Source organism: Sceloporus occidentalis, unplaced genomic scaffold, assembly GCF_023333645.1.
Source record: "Sceloporus occidentalis isolate IW3139 unplaced genomic scaffold, rSceOcc1.0.p SCAF_13, whole genome shotgun sequence".
NCBI lineage: Eukaryota > Metazoa > Chordata > Lepidosauria > Squamata > Phrynosomatidae > Sceloporus > Sceloporus occidentalis.
This window is the reverse complement of record NW_028316993.1, coordinates 16789169-16809520: the sequence shown is the minus strand read 5'-3', so window position 1 is coordinate 16809520 and position 20352 is coordinate 16789169. Positions and strand designations below refer to the sequence as shown.

Here is a 20352-nt window from a genome sequence, read left to right as displayed (position 1 = left end):
TAGGCTTCAATCTAGGAAAGCTCACGCTGCCAACTTCTTTCTTTCAGTTAGTCTCAGAGGTACTACTACAGGATCTCTCTATAGCAAAATCAAGGTTTGCATTTTGGAATTTTATGTTTTTGGAATATCGTTCAAGGTGTGGATAGCTGGATATGTGGATATGGAGGGCTGACTGTAGATATAACCGTGTTAAGTCTGTAGAATCAATACATAGAGACATCTTGTAGCACCTTTGAGACTCATTAAAAGAAATGGGCAGCATGAGCTTTCCTAGACTTCAGTCCACTTTGATGCTTTTGGTGGAGTGGAAAGCCAGAGACAGGCTATATATGCCATAGGTCTGTGAGAATGTCAGTTCAGATTCAAAACATCTGTATGAAGAGAGATCTTGTAGCACCTTTGAGACTAACTGAAAGAAAGAAGTTGGCAGCATGAGCTTTCATTGACTTCAGTCAGCTTCCTCATCCCCGAATCCCATAGCTTTGAGCCATGGCAGTTAAAAGTGGTGTCAAACCAGATTATTTAATGCTGTGTGGATGCAGCGTAGAGCACGACGATACCAGTAGTGGAGGTGTATTAGAGGCACTAGGCCCCATTGAATGTGGAAAAACTGCAAATAACAAAAACTCCCATGTTTTTGCCTGAGAGGACACCTCTCTAGGAATCCCTAGGTCCTCCAGGGCAACTCTGTGGCCCACGTCTGACACTGACCATAGAGTTGCTGTGGAGGAGTTACAAAGGCCTAGTAGAGTGTCCTCTCTAGGACCTCCAGTGTGACCTTTAGTTAAAGTTGACCATAGAGTTGCGCTGGAGGACCTAGATATTCCTAGAGAGAACAAATCAGTGAATAATCAAATCTGCAAATATCAAAGCCGCGAATATGGAGGGATGAGTGTATTATGATGATTAAATTGTTGTTGTTGTTGTTGTTGTTATTCTGAGTGAATTTCCAAGAAACGTGTCGCCTTGTAAGGAAAAAGAAAGAGGGAGAAGAAAAGGAGGCCAGCTGGATCCAGAGCAGGAGGGTTCCCTCCCGCCCCTCTCTGCCCTTAACCAAGATGGCGCCTGGGCCCTCACTCGCCGCCTCAGGCCTCCCAATGAGGCCCCTTTTGGCTGCCCTTCCCAAGCCAGCTCTGGAAGAGCAATGAGCATAACTGTGTCTCCCCTTTACATAAAACGGCCCCCGCCACTTTCAGCTCCCAAAGAAGCAAGTATCCTTCATTCCTCCCCCCCCCCGACAAAACCCTCTCTCCTATCATAGAGTTGCTTCGGCTAGAGCGGTGCTGCGACGGCCATAGAGTTGCGTCAGGAGAGTCTTCCTTTTCACAAAAAGCACACTCTCTTCCCGTGTCAAGACTGGCCCAAAACCCACTGCGGAAATAACCCGGTTTGAGACCGCTTTAGCTTCCTCGGCTCAAGGCTAAGGAATCCTGGGAACTGTAGTTCTGTGAGACGTTGGGCCTTCTCTGCCAGAGAGAGAGAGAGAGGAGAGAGCCCTGATACCACAACAAACTACAATTCCCAAGATCCCTTAGCACTGAAAGCGGCCTCAGAGGGGACTATTTGTGCAGTGCGTCCTGGACCTTTGTTTAACGGTTCTAACTGCGTTTTATTATCGTCATTATTATCTTGTAATTATTATGATGTCCATTTGTTTTAAGGAGGGAGGGGAGGGCGGGGTTTCTTTTATTGTATTATGGGGCTTGTATTGATGTAAGCCGCCTCGATGTTGTTGAAGAGGCGGCATAGAAATAACGATTATTATTATTATTATTCCCATAAAGACTTAAAAATATTTGGAATAAAAATTTAATAATTATTAAGAATAAATATTTAATAATTATTAATTATTTAAAGACGTAAAACTGGTTGGAATAATTATTTAATAATTATCCCTATAAAGACTTAAAACTAGTTGGCCTCAAAATGTTCCATAATAATAATAATAATAATAATAATAATAATAATAATAATAATAATAATAATAATAATAATAATAATAATAATAGGGCATTTTCCCCATCCTTTATTCAAACACCGGAAGAGGCGCCAGCGCCCGTTACTGCGCAGGCGCGGGACACCGTGACACCACCGGAAGTGGGCCGACGTAAGCCGGAAGTGGGCCGACGTGAGCCGGAAGTGGGAGAAAAAAGGGTCTTCCACCTTGATATTCTGTGAGTTAGTGAGGAATCTAAAAGAGGGATAGTAGGAGCTGAGGGGAGGGAAAAGAGTCATTGGAGGCTCTGGTTCCTCAATAGCGACGGAAGCTTAGAGGGGACAACCTTCCTCCATCTCCTCCTCCTCCTCCCCTCAGCGCCTTCCTCCATGGGCTCATGCCATTGGCTAAGCCCCGCCCAATGGGCTCCCTTGTTATTGCCCAGAGAGCGAGGGAAATGGCGTCCTCTGCGCCTCCTCAAGGGGGTCTTTTAAGGGGTTTTTTTGGACTACAGCACCCAGAATCCCCAAGCATTGGCCAACATGGCTGAGGCTTCTGGGAAATGAAGTCCAAAAAAAAACCCATCTCTTAAAAGGGCCCAGTTTGGGAGGACCTCTGTTATTAACCTCACAGAAACGAGGCTTTCTATGGAAGTCAGTTGATGATATCAGTGGCCCCCCAAACTGTGGACTTCAGCTCCCAGAAGCCTCAGCCACCTTGGCCAGTAGCCTAGGATTCTGGGAGCTGGGGTCTAATAGAATAATAATAATAATAATAATAATAATAATAAATTTATTTGTAGCCCACCTCGCTCTGAAGGATTGAGGGGGGTCACAGCCATAAAATACATCGATAACAAATATAAAATCTACATAAACAAAAAAATTGTACCATCCCCTTACCCCCCATATTATAAACAATAACACAACAAACAAATTAATAAAATAAACATAATTAAAACTGAGGCGTCGTGGGGCAGATAAGGGCAAACCGTATCAATATTATCCAAATCTCTCAAAGGGCACGATTTGAGGACCACAGTTATAGCTCTTTTTGAGGCCGACTAGTTTGAAGGTTGTATGGGAAGAAGCGTTAAATGCTTTTGTGAAGGCAGAGGTTTTCACGGCCGGCATCCATGGTTTTTTGTGGGTTTTGGGGGCTCTGTGGCCATGTTCTAGAAGAGTTTATTCCTGACGTTTCGCCTGCATCTGTGGCTATGGGCATCTTCAGAGAATGCTTTGAGTTCCTGCATGGCAGAATGGGGCTGGACAGGAAGATGGCCCCTGTCTCTTCCAGCTTTACGATACTATGGTTCTATGAAACAATGACTTAAGTAAAGAAGCTGGCAGCCTGAGCTTTAATATTATTATTGTTGTTGTTATTGTTGTTGTTTATTTATAATGCCCTTATCACCAAAAGGGTGGTACATCGGAACATATGCAATCAAAACAGAATATAAAACACGACACTATGAAAGCGTAGAGTTGGAAGAGACCCCAAGGGTCATCTAATACAACCCCATTCTGCGATGGAGAGAGACACAATCTACGCACCTCTGTGACAGATGGCCATCCAGCCTCTGTTTAAAAAACCTCCAAAGGAGACTCCACCAGACTCCCTGAATTCAAGGCTAAATATGCCTTGAGCAAATGGCTTTTCTCCAAATCATGGAAACATAGAGTGGGAAGGGGCCTCAAGGGCCATCCAGTCCAATTCCCTTCTTCCCTGCAGGAACTGACAATCGAAGCATCCCCAACATCCAGCCTCTGTTTAAAGACCTCCAAAGGAGGAGACTCCATCACTCTATGACGAAGTTGGTTCCACCGTCAAACAGCCCTTACTGTCAGGAAGTTCTTCCTAATGTTTAGTTAGAATCTATACTAAATAATATTTAAAAATTACTAAAATAATATACTAAAATGCTAAAATTAAAATCCTCATCAATTGCTACATGATCTTGCTCTTTCTTCTTGGATCTTTCATAGACTTCGGTCTACTTCTGCAGTATGGCAGCAGCCTTGTTTGGCCAGTTTGTTTTGTGTCGGTCTACTTTATGCTTTGGGAGCAAATTTGGGTGGGAAGGGTATTGTACTATCTCCTCATTGGTGGTAACCAGCGTTACTGACTTGGGCATCTTGGAGAAAGGGTGTCCCTAAGTTTTAAATCATTTCAAATGAGAAGGAACCATAACTCAGCCGCCAGAGTGTATGGTGTGCACACAGACTGCCCTAGTTTCAGTCTGCGGCTTCTCTACTTCACAAAAGATCCAAGCAGCAGATGATAGGGAAGATGGCTGACAGACCCTGGAGACCCTGATGCTAGTGAAAGGAGACAGACAGACAAATAGCACAAGTTCTAGCACAGGGCATTTTTTGTCTTGGTTTTTAAAAACTGATATTTGGTTCAGTGCTTTCCAATCCTGATTCTTTGAGATTACTTTAACAGGACTGTTTGGGATTGAATACAGGATCCTGTGCATGTTTCACCGATGAACAGCACTTTGCATAAACAGCCTTGCCAGTCCTAAATGACAGCTGCCCTCCAGAAGCTTAGCCGGGAGTGAAGGTTGATTTCTGCCTTTTCATCTGAAAATGCTTGAGACTGAACATTATGCATGTCTAACTGCTCTGATGCCTATCTTACCCTGTTCATAGACTTTAAAAGTCCCTTTCATCTTGTAGACAATCAAGCCAATTAGTCTCTGCAGGTTGACTAGAGATAAGCCCTTTTGGACTCAGTGGTATCTCTGAGAAAACTCCCATAGGATCAGATACTACATCTCGTCTGAAATTAATATCTCCCTTAAAAACACCTTTAATCTGACATGTATGAAATCATATAGCTGATTCACACTGTGTCATAGATACAGTTTGCCACATTTACATATTTACAGCACTGAGGAATAACAGCAAGAACTAACGTGCAGTGGCCAGATGATAAGTCAGCACACATTCATTGCATGTAAACCTTTTTACCAATCAAACATCCACATAGCATAGCAAATATAATTTTATTCTTGTTTTACATTTAGTAACACACTGTCATGAGTGCCGTTTGCCAAAGTTGCCATATTCCCCATTTTGGTGGTAGTTTCCTTCTGTCCTTCCTGGACACCGATTTTAGATATAGTCATAGGCTAGAGATATCAAGATTTTATTTGAGTTCAAACATACCATGCTAAGATCTTATAGCATAAAGTCAACTGTTACTCTCAAATAGCGTAGACCTACTGAATCACTGGAAATTTGGTCTACCAACACCTATGTCAGTTTGATTCAGTGAGTCTGATTTAGTTGAGACTAACATTGCATTTCATTCATGGACAGCTGTCTAAACCATTAAAGCAGGGTTCAGTGTATATGTTTCTATAGACTTAATTTAGGAGTTTTGTATTATACCTGCTTTAAATGGGTGGCTGAAACAATCCAGAGTATGGTTAGGTACTAACATAGTGAGTGCCTGCTGCCCTCTGGTGGTAGCCCATCTTCAGTGCATAACTATGAAGCCATTTCTCTATTTCCATTTTAAAGAATATTTTAAAAACCTTGCCTTTAGCTTATAGATATGCACAGTCTTGTTGATAGGAATAGGATTTAAAAAATGGGACACAGAGAGTGAAAATAGTGTGTTCTTGAAGCCAACGGATATGCTAGGAGCAGGCATTTGCTAGGCATTAATGTGAACAAGGGTTTGTTTTGTTCTATTTTAAATGTTTAATTTAATTTTAATTTATTTTTCTCTTACGTTTCAGTGCATCCACTCTGGAATGCTTGTGTAATCTTTATAGTGCAAAGAAAAGGCTGCTTGATAGTCATTGCTAACTGGGCGGGAGGTTTTACTTCCTCTTAAAGAGAGTGTGCTTTGTGTTGTCACTGCAGAGAGTTTAAGATGTTTCAGCATTCTGCACAAGGTCGTATACACAGGCTTGCTTTCTCTCACACAAGCACAATTATCTTCCCTCCTCACATGGTGATGGCAGGATGTGTTGAGAGGAAGGGCTTGTATCTTGCAACAACTCAGAGGAAGGGTGTGTGCAGTGTGCCTGTGTATTCTGCATACAGACATATTTCACATACTCCTTTGGCATCCTTGCAAATGAAGGCCTGATTGCTCAGTATTTTGATGGGGGTGGGGTGGGGTTAGAGTAGGTTTTGCTATAGCTATGATGGATAAATTGACCCTGCAAGCTCAGAAGTAGCCTAGTTACTGTAGTGGGGAACTGATAGCTCTATCAGTTTTATTAGCCTTGATAGCTAAATGGATCTTGCTGGTTCAGAGGCAGCATATTTTTACTACCAAGAAAAGGCTGAATGAGAATTTGAACTGGCTCCCAATCCGATGCTAACTCTACTGCACCGTTGTAACGCTTGTTTTTTGCCTGTCGTTTACAAGCACACTACTGTTTGAAACTGTACATCATTGATGTTGTGATCTGTTTTCAGGTTTTGAAATTTCCAAATGGAACTCCCTGCATGAAAGGCAGCAGTGAACCATTTGATCACCTTGAAGCCTAGGATGCTGCTGAGGATTGGGAGAGACCCTCGCTGCCGAGAGGTTATCCAGTTTGCATTGTTTTGCAGAGCTCTCACACTGCTCCTCCAGGCAAGTCCCAAAGCAATGGATGGGCACAGATAATTAACGTTGCTGAAATGTAACCTGTATATGCACAGATCGTGATGGCATCCAACTTCAGCATATTTATTTTTAAATGCCAATAACAATTTTATTCCTTTTATACAATAAGAAAGGGGCATAGCGAGGTTTCTCTTTTTGCCTGTCATTGTTCCTATATTAAAATCCCTGGTACTTCCAGTTAAAAGGATCAGATAGTAGACAATGGAAAGGACCTTTTCCTGAGATCCTAGAGACCAATTGCTAGACAAAGTGGACAATACTGGGATAGCTAGCTAGAAGAGCTGGGTTTTCTAGAGATGTACTGGGACTTATGCTTTTTAACTTGACTTTATATGATCTGGAGTTAGGGGTAAATAGTGTTATGACAAAATTAGATGACAACAACCAGTTATTCAGGAAACTAAGGAAAAGGGATTTGTGATGAGTTCAGTAAGATCTCTACAAAATACAAATGCAGTTCAGTGCAGTAATTGGACTCTAAAATCCTAGCTTCACGCATATACTGATGGTGTCTGGGCCATGGTGACAGGCCAGGAAAGAGATCTTGCAGTTGTGGATATCTCACTGAAAATTATAATTCAGTGTGAAGCAGATGTGCAAAAGGCCAATGAAACTGAATGATGCCACTAAATTCAGAACAAACAATAATTAATAATGGATTTTGTTTCTACAAGATGTGTTGATGACTACCAATTAGCCAGTTTTAAAAGAACATAAGGCAGTTAGTGGCTACTAGTCTGTTTGGTTACATTTTAACCTGTATCAGAAGGAACATAAATGGTAAGGTATTTTGCACTCATCGTTTTGCTTGTAGACTTGCCATAGTCATCTTTTTAACCATTGTAGGAAACTTGCATCTGATAGAGTGGGTTGCAGTCCATTAAATAAATAAAACTTATTAGCTTTTTAAGGTGCCACAATTTCTTGTAGTGTGAGAGTACTGTCTCACACCAAAAATATCTGAAACCTAGAGGTTGGATTAAATAGGCCTTTGATCTGCTTTATTAGGGTGGTTCTTAGATTATATGACCTTGTTTCTAAGACAAACTGTCAGTTTGATAGTTTTCACAGATACATAAGCCAGAAATATATAGAGGTATGAACTATCCAGGAAAGAAACAGTAATTAGCTGAAATCAAGACCTGCTAAAGGCTGTCTTTGCATGAGTTTACTCATCTTGATCAAGTGATCTTTCAATTCTTGTTTATCTTTGATCATGCTCTACAGTGAAGCAATCTTAATTCTGTTCAAAGGTGATAAATCCCATTGAGAAATACATTTTTCAATGTCCTGGTTTTAAACGCCTCATGAGGCACAGTACATCTTTTTAGTTTGGCTGAAAAATATATACATATGAATACAGTATGTGAATATCCTTCTGGTATGCATGAAAAATATACCAGAGAATTCAAACCCTTGCTTATTTTTTTCTAACCTTGGTTGATAGATGTGTTTTGAGATGGATGTGTTCCCTCTTGACAGGTTAAATGGAAGCCTTTATAGGGATGTAAGGTCTAGGAGGAGGAAGGTAGTTGGGTATTGGGGCGGGGGGGGGGGGACATTTTCCCCATGAAGTGAAAAACCCCATCTTTTTTCCCCTTAGGGCTTAACTGTGGGGCAGATAGCTATACAAACTAGAAATGCTCACATGCCTAAACACTGAAGAGTTTTTGTCAGAATCCAGCTGGTTTAAAAACAAAGGAATTAATCCAGCAAGGCCACTGGTCTAGGTCTAGAATAGCCCCAGAGAAGCTAGAGGTCAGAGGCAGATCTTATTGATGGTCCTAAAATATCATCATATTTTGGAACAGTCACAAGACCATTTTTCACCATCCTTGATAGACAAGGTGCTTAGACTGTGGAAACAACACAAGAAGAGTGAGTATACAGGTGCAGCCAGGCCCCTGTTGGTTTCTGAAGTCACCTGGTCAGACTGGGCTACTTACTGACCTTGGATCTGAACATTATAGGATTCTGCTGTACAACAGAAGTTCCCTTTTCTGGTACTTGCTTCTGTAGCCACGAATCTAAGATGCAGCATCGCAGGCCATCATTGGTAGTCATGATTTCCAAGCTTCTGATAGGTGAGGCAAATGCAACTTATTAATGCATTCCAAATGCTTTATTTTGAACACTGCAAGAATAGGAATGGCTTGACTGTAGGGTAGCTTAGCTGACCCCATGTTTTTTGTATAAGTTGCAATCATTTCATTTTGTCATTAAGCTGTGTAAAATGTGGCTGTGTGAATATCAAGGCTCAGCTATCAGGGCTTCGAAATTTCTATGGCCAAAACTAGACTAGAACTTTGTAGATGTAAGTCCAAGCTAAACCAAACCAGAGACACAGGAGTCAGGAATTTATACTGGTTTGGGATGAGAAAGCCAGGTTAAAACCAGATACAAGGTTACCTATTGCTAAGGATTGTCTTAGGTAAGAGTGAGCTGTGAAAACAAGTGAAAAGGTGGCAGAATGCCTTTGTGTTAAGACCTGGGTGAGAGATAACTCATTCCAAAGGCCAAATTTGGTTTCAGAAAAGTTCGGGGGGGGGGGGGGGCACTATCTGCTGGTAGGCAGGGCCAAGGCAAAAGGGTAAAACAAAAACACCAGTGTATTTGAGCTCAACACTAATACTACCATTAACTAAACCTTAGGAGAGACATGCCAACTTTTTGGAATCAGAAAAAGATCTCAATAAAATTGTGGAAAACACCAAACTGTGATGTAATGAAAAGGACAGCCATCTAAGGAAGCTGTGATGGCTGGATTCAGCACCTGGGACTGAGGTTCCCCAACTTTTGCACTGATAGCAAGGCAACCCTTAAATATAGCCTAAAGATAATTTTAAATAAAGGTCATATGCAAGAAGCTAGTCAGAAAGCAGGAGATAAAAGAGAGGAATCTCTGCACTGCTGCTTCTTAAAGGCTTAGGAAAAACTCTGTTAACCCTGTTAAGAAACAGTCTGCCTAGGCCAACATCCGAATGCTGTGACCAGCTTGATGCATCTGGGAAACTCAGCAAGACTAGAATGCAAAAGCACTTCTTTGTAGCTTGTACACCAACATTTAGTATTCACTGGCCTCTTAACCTGGGATTTCTGGATTGCACTAGTCATTATGGCAAATAGCCACCAGCAGGTCTCCAGCATGTATTTGACAAATTCTCTTTCTACCAGCAAGTTCTATAACTTAATTTTACCTTGTGTGAAGACATTCTTGGAGGAGAAATACAGTTCCAATTTCTTTGGTACTGAGTTTACAGGATATCTTCCATCATCAGATGAACCTGGGTCTGATATTTCTGGGTTTTTTCACAAGTCCAACACAAATGGTAAAAAGTGCCCATCATTTATTCATACTTTCAGACAATAGTCACTGCTTCATGTACAATGCAATACTCACTATTTCTTTGGACAATAGAAATGTTGCTTCTGTTGAATATCTTGCTCCCTGAAACCAAGGAGAGTCCAGAATACAGGGAAAACAATGCATAGACGCATAAATATAGTCACATGTAGATTGTTGAGTTAGTTACTGTATTCTGTTTTCCCTCTCTGCAGGCCCTTTTCAACATTTTGATCCCAGATCATACTGCCGATGCTTTCTCTCCACCCCGCTTGTCGGAGTCTGGGTTTGGGGACCAGCTGCTGGAGTGGCTCCTGGGAGGCTTATCCCGCTGGGATGCAGAGCACTTCTTGTTCATTGCTGAACATGGCTATGTCTATGAGCATAACTGTGCCTTCTTCCCTCTCTATCCCCTGAGCCTGCGAGTGGCAGCAGAAACAGCCCTGTGGCCCTTCCGTGGCTTCCTGTGTCTCCGGAGCCGCCTGCTCCTTTCTGCAGCTCTTCTCAATAGCCTTTTCTCTGCCTTGGCATCATGGGCTTTATATGAGCTTAGCTGTCTGGTCCTACAGTGTCGCAGGAGGGCTTTTCTCTCAGCCATCCTCTTCTGCCTCACCCCAGCTAACGTCTTTATGGCAGCTGCCTATTCAGAAAGCATGTTTGCCCTTCTTGTGTTTGGTGCAATGTGGCAACTAGAGAAAGGGCAGCGTTGGGCCAGCATTCTCCTCTTCTCTCTAGCCACTGGTGTACGCTCCAATGGGCTGATCAATGCTGGATTCCTTCTATATTCCCAGACAAAACACTTTGCCTTCCAGCTCCAGGCAAATGCAAGAACTGCAGTAAAATCGCTGCAGGTTGTAGGTCGCTTTCTAAGCTTGATAGCTTCTCTGGCAGTGATGCCTGCCTTTGTTTTCCTACCTTTTGCTTTGTTTCAGTTTTATGCCTACTGTCGGTTCTGCAAGCCCGATGAGTATGCTCTGCCAAGGCCACTGCTGCAGTTGGCCATCGACAAAGGATATCGTGTAGCAACCTTGACTAATGGTGAACAGCCGTGGTGCTCTTGGGACATTCCTGTGCTCTATGCCTATATTCAAGATGCTTACTGGAATGTTGGTTTCCTCAGGTACTTTGAGCCCAAACAAATCCCCAACTTTTTACTTGCTTTGCCTGCTTTTTTGCTGGGATCTTGGGCAGTTTGGTGGTATGTGACAGCAAACCCTTGGCATTGCTTGACACTTGGCCTGATGAAAAGAAAGACTGGGATGAAGGGAGAAGACAAGCTGGCAGCTGGTTTTTCCACTCCAGGTGTATTTGTTTACGTGGTCCATGCAGCAGCTTTGCTAGTGTTTGGGACTTTTTGCATGCATGTACAGGTAAGTCTGGGAGATTTTAAAAGAGCAGTCACGAGGCTGCCCAGAACAAGGTAGTGGGGTGATGGCAACTTAATGGCTCCTAAGCAAAGAAGGGTTTATCTAGCTCAGTGCTCTAGCAGAAGAACGACATTTAGCACAAAATAAAGCAAACTGCCTCAGCCTAGTGCATATCAATTTTTCTAGACCAGTGGTTCCTAACTTTTGGTCCTCCAGTAGTTGGGACTTCAGCTCTCATAATTCCTGACTGTTAGCCAAGGTCCAAAACACACTGCTCAGTGCTAGGGGGGCCTGGAAATTGTTATTTACTGTGGCACCAGAGCTCTATGACAGAGAAGGCTAAATATCTCACAAAACTACAGTCCCAAGAATTCTCTAGCATTGAACCAGGGCAGTTAAAGTAGTCTCAAACTGGATTAATTCTGCTGTGTTTTTTGGACCCAAGTTAGTTGGGGCTCTTGAGAGCTGAAGTCCAAAACAAATGGAAAATCAAAGTTTGGGAACCACTGTTCTAGACTGGGGCTCCCACTATTCCTGACACTAGCCATACTCTGGTGCTTGTAGTCCAACTGCTCTGGAGGGCCCCAGGCTGAGGAAAATGGCATTAATAGGAGAGACCATAGGTAAGCAATGTGCCAGTATGGCCCTACATATGTTTTTAACTTTCAGCTCCCATCTGCCTTAGCAAATGTAATGGTGAAGGATTATGAAAATTTCAGTGCAGCAGCATATGATGGGGGCACAGTGGTCTACTCTGGCATAGATTATGACTGACTGTGTGGAAGGTTGTAGGCTCAACCCCTGGAATCTCCAGATTTTGAAGGTGAAGTAGTAAGTGGTGATAAAGAATTTTGTGTGAAACTGGAGAACGAATGCTAGCCAGAGTAGAGTAGACCACATTAGATGAACAAATAATCTGATTTGAGAGAGGTGAGCTCCTTGTGTTCTTATGTGTTTGCCACTGACAGTTAATACTACTTTGAACTAAATGCCAGCTGTGATTTTTTAAAAAAGGAAAAGAACTAGGAATACATAGCCTGCAGAAACCACGAGTAAAAGATTGCTAAACTTGAATATGGAAAAGCTTCTTGTTGAAGAAAGACTGTGGTTCAGTCTTGCTAATGAGAGCAAGATTGCCTTAATAACAGCAACTGAAATTTCAGCTGTAGTAGATGGCCTTGTACTTCTAAGGGTGGCAGTGGACCTGACTAATGAACCAGGTTGTCTATCTCTTGCTAATAAGGGGCTGTTGGATAAATGAGGAGGCACTTGGAAACCACAGTGGGAGAGCGTTTTTCTTTGCCTTAGGGTGAGCCCTTATTCCTCACCAGCACTTTTACTCCTCAAATAATAATTGGTGCTGAACTGAAAATAGATTGTTTAGCCTGCCTACTTTGTTATCACTTTTACAGACTAATATAGATATCTACTCAAAGGTTCAGCATACTATTTCTCTTGCTGGGGTCCAGGGGATGGATGGTTAACTTTTTAAAATGTTCTGGAGCCTGCAGTGACATAGGGTTGGTGAAGTTGACAGATACAAAGGTCAGACAGTCACAGCTCTGCAAATATGGCCTCTGTTCCATGTAAGTTAAACAAATTCCGCCAGTGGAAGAAGATGGTCCATGTGTCTGCAGTGTGTGGCTGTACTTTGTCAGTGTGAACTCTCAGCTGAAACCTTTGGAGTACAGCTCCCAGAATCATCCAGCCAGCATGGCCATGATTCTTGCTTCTAAGTACAATCCTCTCTTCTGGTCTTGAAGTCTTCTTAAATAATTATTTAGGTCAGGGTTAAGAATCTTGTTTCTGCTGAAGGCTACCTCAGGGAGTTACGGTGGAGGGGTGATGGTCAGGGTACACGCAGCCTGTGAGGAAGGCAAAAGTTGGTGAGAACACCTTTATTCTGTCTCTCTCGCATTCATCCTTCCTGCAGAGAAGGGTCACTCTTGCCAGAGGTTTGAACTAATAATTTGCAGAGGGTTTTTGAAATTAGATTGAGAATTATAGGTTACCTATCCCTGGCTTTTGATGCATGGGGAGGTTTTTTGGAAGGACTAGCCACTTGGTCTTTTAAGAACTGGGTATTATTATTATTATTATTATTATTATTATTATTATTATTATTGGTTAAATCCCACCTTTTTCTCAATTTGGGACTCAAACGTTAAAGCAAATAGAGGTAAAAATTCACCTAACACTAAAATTAGAAAGTGTAATGACACTATTAATCAAAATAAAACCAGTTAAAAACGTCACCAGTAACATAAGTATGCCTCCTACTTCTCTTTTAAAAATAGATTTTGTCCCCAAGGGATGTTGTTTCCCAAATTCCTATTGCAAAATTTGCAGCTGGCTAGAGAATTTTTGGGGTGGGGTTTGACTCTCACTCTCTAGTAGTTGGCAGGAGTTGGTCACAGGCTGTGAGACTCAGTGGATTCCGCTTTTCCCTTTTAAGTGACTCATAATCATCTCAGGGGAAGAAAGTCTGAAGAAAGAGGAAGTAGGAAAATCCTCTAGATTATTGACAGTCAGTGTTACCCTTTCTTTGTGTACACTTCCTAGGATTTTTCCTTCAGTCTGGTGGCCAGTTGATAAGAGTGTGGTAGAAGATACACACTGGAAGACATGCCAAAAGCAGGGTTTCAGATAGCCATCCGTTGGCTTAGAGTAAACAGAGCAACAGACAGCATTCTGAATGGGCATTTGGGGCACATTCTGGAACATAGTTTGGAAATTATTTCTAATGAATTAAAAAGTATCAAAAGTAGCTGTAATATCTCACCTTCTTTGGACAAACGTAATAATGTCAATAGACTACTTCTTAAAAGATTGCAGTGAGTCTTGGTAACATAATTTTTTAAACAGTGTAATAAATGGGAACAAATTACTTTTTAAAAGTAACATTCCAAGCTTAGCAGTAGACCAGGAAGCTCTGTGAAGATCATAAATCATGTGATAGGTTTGCCTTGGGGTCACCATAAATTGGAAATCACTTGAAGGCGCACAATAGCACCAAAGCTTTTGCGGATTGGAGTCCATTTCATCTTAAATTCTTCACTAAAGCATGTCCTAATAAACACGTCAGTTCTTAAGGAGCTACATGCCTCTGTTGTTTTTACGAAGAGTTTGTGCTCTGTAGAATATTTATTCCATAATCATTTGCAATATGCAGCAGTTTCATGACAGATACATCAGGGTGGAAAGTGTTACTTGTAGGCAGACAGTTGGGAATGCCACTCTTGTTGAACCTAAGGTAACCCAGACCAATTTGGAGAGAGTTATAAACCTTAAAAAGACATTTGGGGTTGTTTTTTAAAAAACAAAAATATACAGTAACAGGTTTGGGTCTGTCTGTCTGTCTGTCTAAGGCCTGTTACAGACTGCCAAAATAAAGCTGCTTTGGGTCTCTTTGGAGGCATGCTGTTTAAATGATGGATGCATCCGAAGAATCCGGAAGCTGCACCCAAGCTGCACTCTGGTGCTTAGGAATGGAGTGTGGCTTTGGTGCAACCTCCGGACTCTTAGGACCCATGCATCATTTAAATAGCATACCTCCAAAGAGACCCAAAGCAGCTTTATTTTAGTAGTCTGTAACAGGCCTAAATTACTAATGAATCTGTAAGAGTTTGGATAATATATAGGCTGCCCAGTTTTTAGCCTTGAACAATGGGTAATTTTTCAAACATCCAAGCTTCATTGTTGACTGCCCCGGTTCTTATTGACTGAAATAAAAATGTTTGACTTTTTCTCCTATTTAGCCTGAAGCCTGTCTTTCCATACCTTCTAATTCTCATATATCACCTGTCAAGTTTCCCCTGCAGCGATTTCTTTCTTTCAAATGGCTGTTGTATTGTGTTCCACCCTGCAGTTGAATGCATTTGTTATATGAAAAGCACTATTGATGTACAAAATGTGTTTACAATATTTCCTCAAAATAGCCAACAAAGTAATGCATTATTCCATTTCCTAAGCAGGAGATGGGCATCATTTATTACTACTACTTGCTGTTTCCCATCAGTATATGTGGCACTCTTATATAGAATTAAATCTGCAAGGACAAATTCCTTCCTGCAAGGAAGTGGCAGTCTAAATTTTTTACAGCCAGGGAGATAACAGTGACAGTGATCAGATTAAGTATGTATGGATGCAGTTATATGTACTGCGGACTCTATTTCTGTAAGACAGCTACCCACAATCTGGTGGTTTCCAGATGGGCTGGACTACACTCCCTATCATCCATACACACCAAGGAGGGTTGTAGTCTTTTCAGAGTAACCTGAAGAGTACTGGGTTGGGAAAAGCTGCTGTAGGAGATACATACTTTAAGTTGAGCCAGGTTTTTCACATGAGTGTGTCTCAGGCAGAGCTTGGATTACGTTTTGGACTAAAAGTCTCAGACTCCCCCAACCAAGGTGGCACTAGCCATGCTGGGAGAGGAATATTGGGAACTGTGCTCCAAAAATTAATGTTTCCAAATTCTGTTCTTGAAACGGGGTGAGGGAGAGAAACAGACTCTATTTGAAAAGATCCCTCTTTCATTTAAAACCAGTCTTGCAGCTCCCAGGAGCTAATAGATGTGTGGGCTAGAATGCATAAGAAGGACCAGCAGTAAATGTTCAGTATGCCTCGCAGCCATGGCTTGGGATATTCCATTCAGTTTCTCTTCCACCTTGCCCCCAACAGTTAGCATCCTGTGACTGCGGATGATACTTCTTGTTGAAATGGAGGAGGAGGAGGATAATATTTATACCCTTCCTTTTTCCCAGACTGGGCCCTCAAGTTGCCTTGCAAAAGTTAAAACAGATAGTACATTTACACTGTAGATTTACAGAAACAGCTAATTTTTTTTACGTTATTCAAAAGTTAAACATGTCACTAAAATGAAAAGCATTTAAAAACAAATCATAGGGCCCGAACAGACAGGGCAAAACAATGCTGCTTCGGGTCACTTTGGAGGTATGCTGTTTAAATGACACACACATCTTAAGAGGCCAGAAGCTGCGACAAAGCTGCACTCCAATCCTTAGGACTAGAGTGTGGCTTTGGTGTGGCTTCTGGTCTCTTTAGGATGCATGCAGCATTTAAACAGTATACCTCCAAAGTGACCCGAAGCAGCTTTATTTTGGCCTGTCTGTTCGAGCCCACAGAAATATTAACGGTTCCCTCACCCCACTTCTGAGAGTTGTTTTGCATTTCTGCAAATCTTGGAATTCCACCAAATTAGCTGATAACCTTTCTCTTGTGCATAGATCAGGGGTGAGCAGTTACAGGTGCATCTGATGGGAACATGGGAGAGGGGCTTTTCAGTGGCTGCACCCAACCTCTCAAACTTCAAGAGAGGTTAGATTGGCACCCTCCTTGGTCCAAAACACGCTGCAGAAATAGTTCCATTTGAGACCACTTTAACTGCCCTAGCTCAGTGCTAGGGAATCCTGGGATTTATAGTTTGTTGTGGCACCAGAGCTGACAGAGAAGGCTAAATGTCTCACAAAACTAGTTCCCAGAAATCCCTAGCATTGAGCCATGGCTGTTAAAGCACTGCCAAACTGGGTTATTTCTGCCATGTTTTTTGAACCCTTGCTATGTTTCCACAGGCAGATGAAGACTTGTTTTGTTTTGGTAGGTCTTTGAAGACAGATTTGCGCAGAGTACAGGGCCCTGTATAATGTGCTGAACTGCCTATTTGTTGTTTTCTTTTGAATGATTCTGTTTTTAACTGGTTTAAATTTTATTGATAGTTTAATTCTATTTTTTAACTTCTGTGTGATGAGAATCTATAGCTGTATTTGTTTTCAGTTTTGTAAGCCAGCTTGTATTCCTGAACTGGGAAAAGGGCAGGATATGGTGATGGTGGTGATCAATGATGACAATGGCAAGGATGGTGACTGGAATGCTGTATCACAGTTACAGATGCGTAACCTGGAGTTACACACTTCTGTTACATATTCTGTTACCTCTGTTATCTATTCATGGTCCCTGCCTAGGACCTAGTTTAATTTAGAGCCCACGTAGAGCCCAGGAACGTCCCACAGTTTTAAGTTCCCAGGAATCAGCTGCTGCAATCTATGGGGATCCCTTGGCCTGTTGTTCAAGAAGCACTTGGCTGATGTTCCCAAATTACAACAGGGACTCTATATTTCCCTGTCATAATGAGGATTGCTTCAGGGAGGGGATAGAAATGGCAATTGACGGGAACAAACTTACATCAGTAGCAGCAGCTGCCGCCTGGTAAATGTGGATTGAGAAGACCATGCTGGGATTCAATAAGTAGCACTGTAACTAAGGCCTGTTACAGACTGCCAAAATAAAGCTGCTTCGGCTCTCTTTGGAGGTATGCTGTTTAAATGATGCATGCATCCTAAGAATTCGGAAGCTGCACCAAAGCTGCACTCCGGTGCTTAGGAATGGAGTGTGGCTTTGGCGTGACCTCCGGCCTCTTAGGACCCATGCATCATTTAAATAGCATACCTCCAAAGAGACCCAAAGCAGCTTTATTTTGGCAGTCTGTAACAGGCCAAAGGTTGCTTTGTTGATGTTGTCTGCCTTCAAGCAGTTTCCAATGTATAGTGATCCTAAGGCAAACCTATCATGGGGTTTTCTTGGCAAGATTTGTTCAGAGGTCTTATCTGCCCCCTTAAGCTTCCTCATCACAAAAACTCTGACCGCATAACGGAACATTGTAACACACTAATGAACTGCATGCTTGACAGAGGTTTTGCCCAGCTGTAACATTAACCACTAGATCAGTCATTGAAGAAGTTGGGTTTCCAGATGTTGTTAGCCTGCAAATCCCAGAATCCCTTACCATTGACCATGCTCCCTGAGAATTCTGGGGGCTTCAGTCCAATATGTTTTGGAAACCCAACTTTCGGAGCCACTGTATTAGAGAATGGGGGTTTTCAGAAAAAATCTGAATGCTTTGTGTATGTATAGTGATCTTTCAACCTGGTCAAAATACTTCATACAATCGGCTCTCCTTATCCAGGGATTTTTTATCCACGGATTCAACCATCCACAGCTTGAAAAGATTTTTTAAAACAGTATAAATTCCAAATGGCAAACCTTGATTTTCCATTTTATATCAAGGACATCATTTTGCTCTGCCATTCTATTTAATGGGACTTGAGTATCCACAGATTTTGTTATTCACGGGGGATCCTGGAACCAAACGCCATTGGATAACAAGGTCCCACTGTACATATATTTTCAATGATTCCCACTACAGCTTCTTAGACAGGTCTCTCTTATTCAGATTATTTAATGGCTAAACTGAAGTTAAAATAAAATGTTTCCTGTCTCCATATCAAATGCTCATCCCTACATTCTTTGAAAAGGAATCATCTCCATCTACTTGAGAGCAGGGTTAAAAATTGTCACTACGACTGACAAAATACTGTATTAAATCACTGATGTGAAACATCTACTGAAAAACATGCTAGAAATTGTAAAATGGTACATGATTATATGCGCTGAAGTTTGAAGGACTGTAGCTAGCTTTTTTTTCTGTGTAGAACAGGATTTTTTTAAATATCTGAGCTACTCTGTTCCAGATTTCTTGGAAAATTATGAGCTATCTAGTTAATTTGCATTATATATTGTCACAGAAAATTTGGCAGGATGGGGATATATTATCCTGGAGTTATCTTGAAAGGTCTTGGACATATATTGGGGCGGGGGGGATCTTCCTTTAGAAAAAGGGAAGGAGGAATAAGGAATTTAACAATATCTTTAAAGACTACATAATTTATTATAGCACCACTGTTCATATCAATCCCCTTCTCCAAATGCATTGATAGAATGATACCAAAGTCGCAGGTTGATTGATAGCCACAAAACCTAATGCTAGAATTAATCAGGTATTTTTAGCAGCGCTACTAGATTCCTCCTCCTGTTTTTCCCTTTTTATGCTCCAAGAGCCTAACATGACTGTGATAATATATTTGATGATTCCTGCTTTGCTAATTTTTTAACAGGTCCTCACCCGATTTTTGGGCTCCTCTTCTCCAGTCCTCTATTGGTTTTCTGCTCAACTGCTTTATGACCATGAACCTTTACTGCAGAATGGGATCCCATCTCCCGGTCATGGACCTCTCTGCTCTGAGAACCCCCCAATTGGCAACTCTCTCTGGAACAGAAAGGAAAACGTCGTGCTGGCACTTCTGAGCAACTGGAGTCAGAGTACTGCCCTCACCAAATGCATTTTGGGATATGTACTTTCCTATTGGCTTCTGGGGCTGGTCCTTCATTGCAACTTCTTTCCTTGGACATAAGCATATTTAGAACAAGGGTGGAGAATTCATTGCTCTTCAGGTATTGTTGAACTCAAAGTCCCATCAGCCCCTGCCAACATGACCAATCATCGGTTACAGTGGGAGCTGCAGTACACCATCCAAAGGGCCTCGGATTTCTCACTCTTATTTGAGAATGGAAATAGAGATGCTGGCTTTCATTGGAGTAGGAGTTCAGTGTGTTCCAGTTTGAAGAAAGGTTGCCTGGGACTTGGAATGTCAGTAATACTGTATAAATTCATGTATAAATATAGTCGTTTTAGTCAAAATATCGACCAAAAAACCCTAAGTCGACTTATCCACAGGTCAGTGTAAGTACTGTACTTTAACTCTTATTAAAAAAGGAACCATTCTGTGGGGAAAGGCAAAAGTATAATCTGTCCTGGAAGCATTGCACCCCCCCTCCCTCCCTCCCTCCCTCCCTCCCTCCCTCCGCATTTTCATCCATCTAGCTTTTAGTGTGACTGCCAACAGTCAGAATGCTGTAATTTTTTAAGTTCTTTGGTACTGTTTTCCTTTGCTTCATTCTTTAAATCATTTGTTACATGCCTCTAGGTTTTACCTTTGACTTATCCACAGGTGATATCAAAATCCATACGTTTGGCCCCCAACCTATACATGAGATCAACTTATAGTATATTGTAGTATATGGTATATTGATGCCACTCAGCTCTATCTCTCTTTTCCATCACCATCCAGAGAGGCAGCTGAAGGGGTTATATCAGTGACTGAAGATAGTATTAGATTAGACAAATCAGACTTACAGCCAAATGTTGTGGTGAG

The 20352-nt window shown here is 41.8% G+C and overlaps 1 protein-coding gene across 5 annotated transcripts; it reads left to right on the top strand.

Moving 5' to 3' along the window:
• Window positions 1–1484: 1484 nt before the first annotated feature.
• Window positions 1485–19960, top strand: PIGV (phosphatidylinositol glycan anchor biosynthesis class V). 5 transcript variants are annotated; one of them, XM_089479038.1, is made up of 4 exons: window positions 1485–1570; window positions 6379–6538; window positions 10130–11284; window positions 19255–19960. In XM_089479038.1, exons 2-4 carry the CDS (start codon window positions 6452–6454, stop codon window positions 19549–19551), a joined length of 1539 nt encoding a protein of 512 aa, XP_089335164.1. In that variant the 5' UTR covers window positions 1485–1570; window positions 6379–6451; the 3' UTR covers window positions 19552–19960. The 5 variants fall into 5 exon arrangements, with proteins under 5 accessions (XP_089335164.1, XP_089335166.1, XP_089335163.1 ...); XM_089479040.1 differs by lacking the exon at window positions 1485–1570 and adding an exon at window positions 1596–1631; XM_089479037.1 differs by lacking the exon at window positions 1485–1570 and adding an exon at window positions 2129–2174.
• Window positions 19961–20352: the final 392 nt, after the last annotated feature.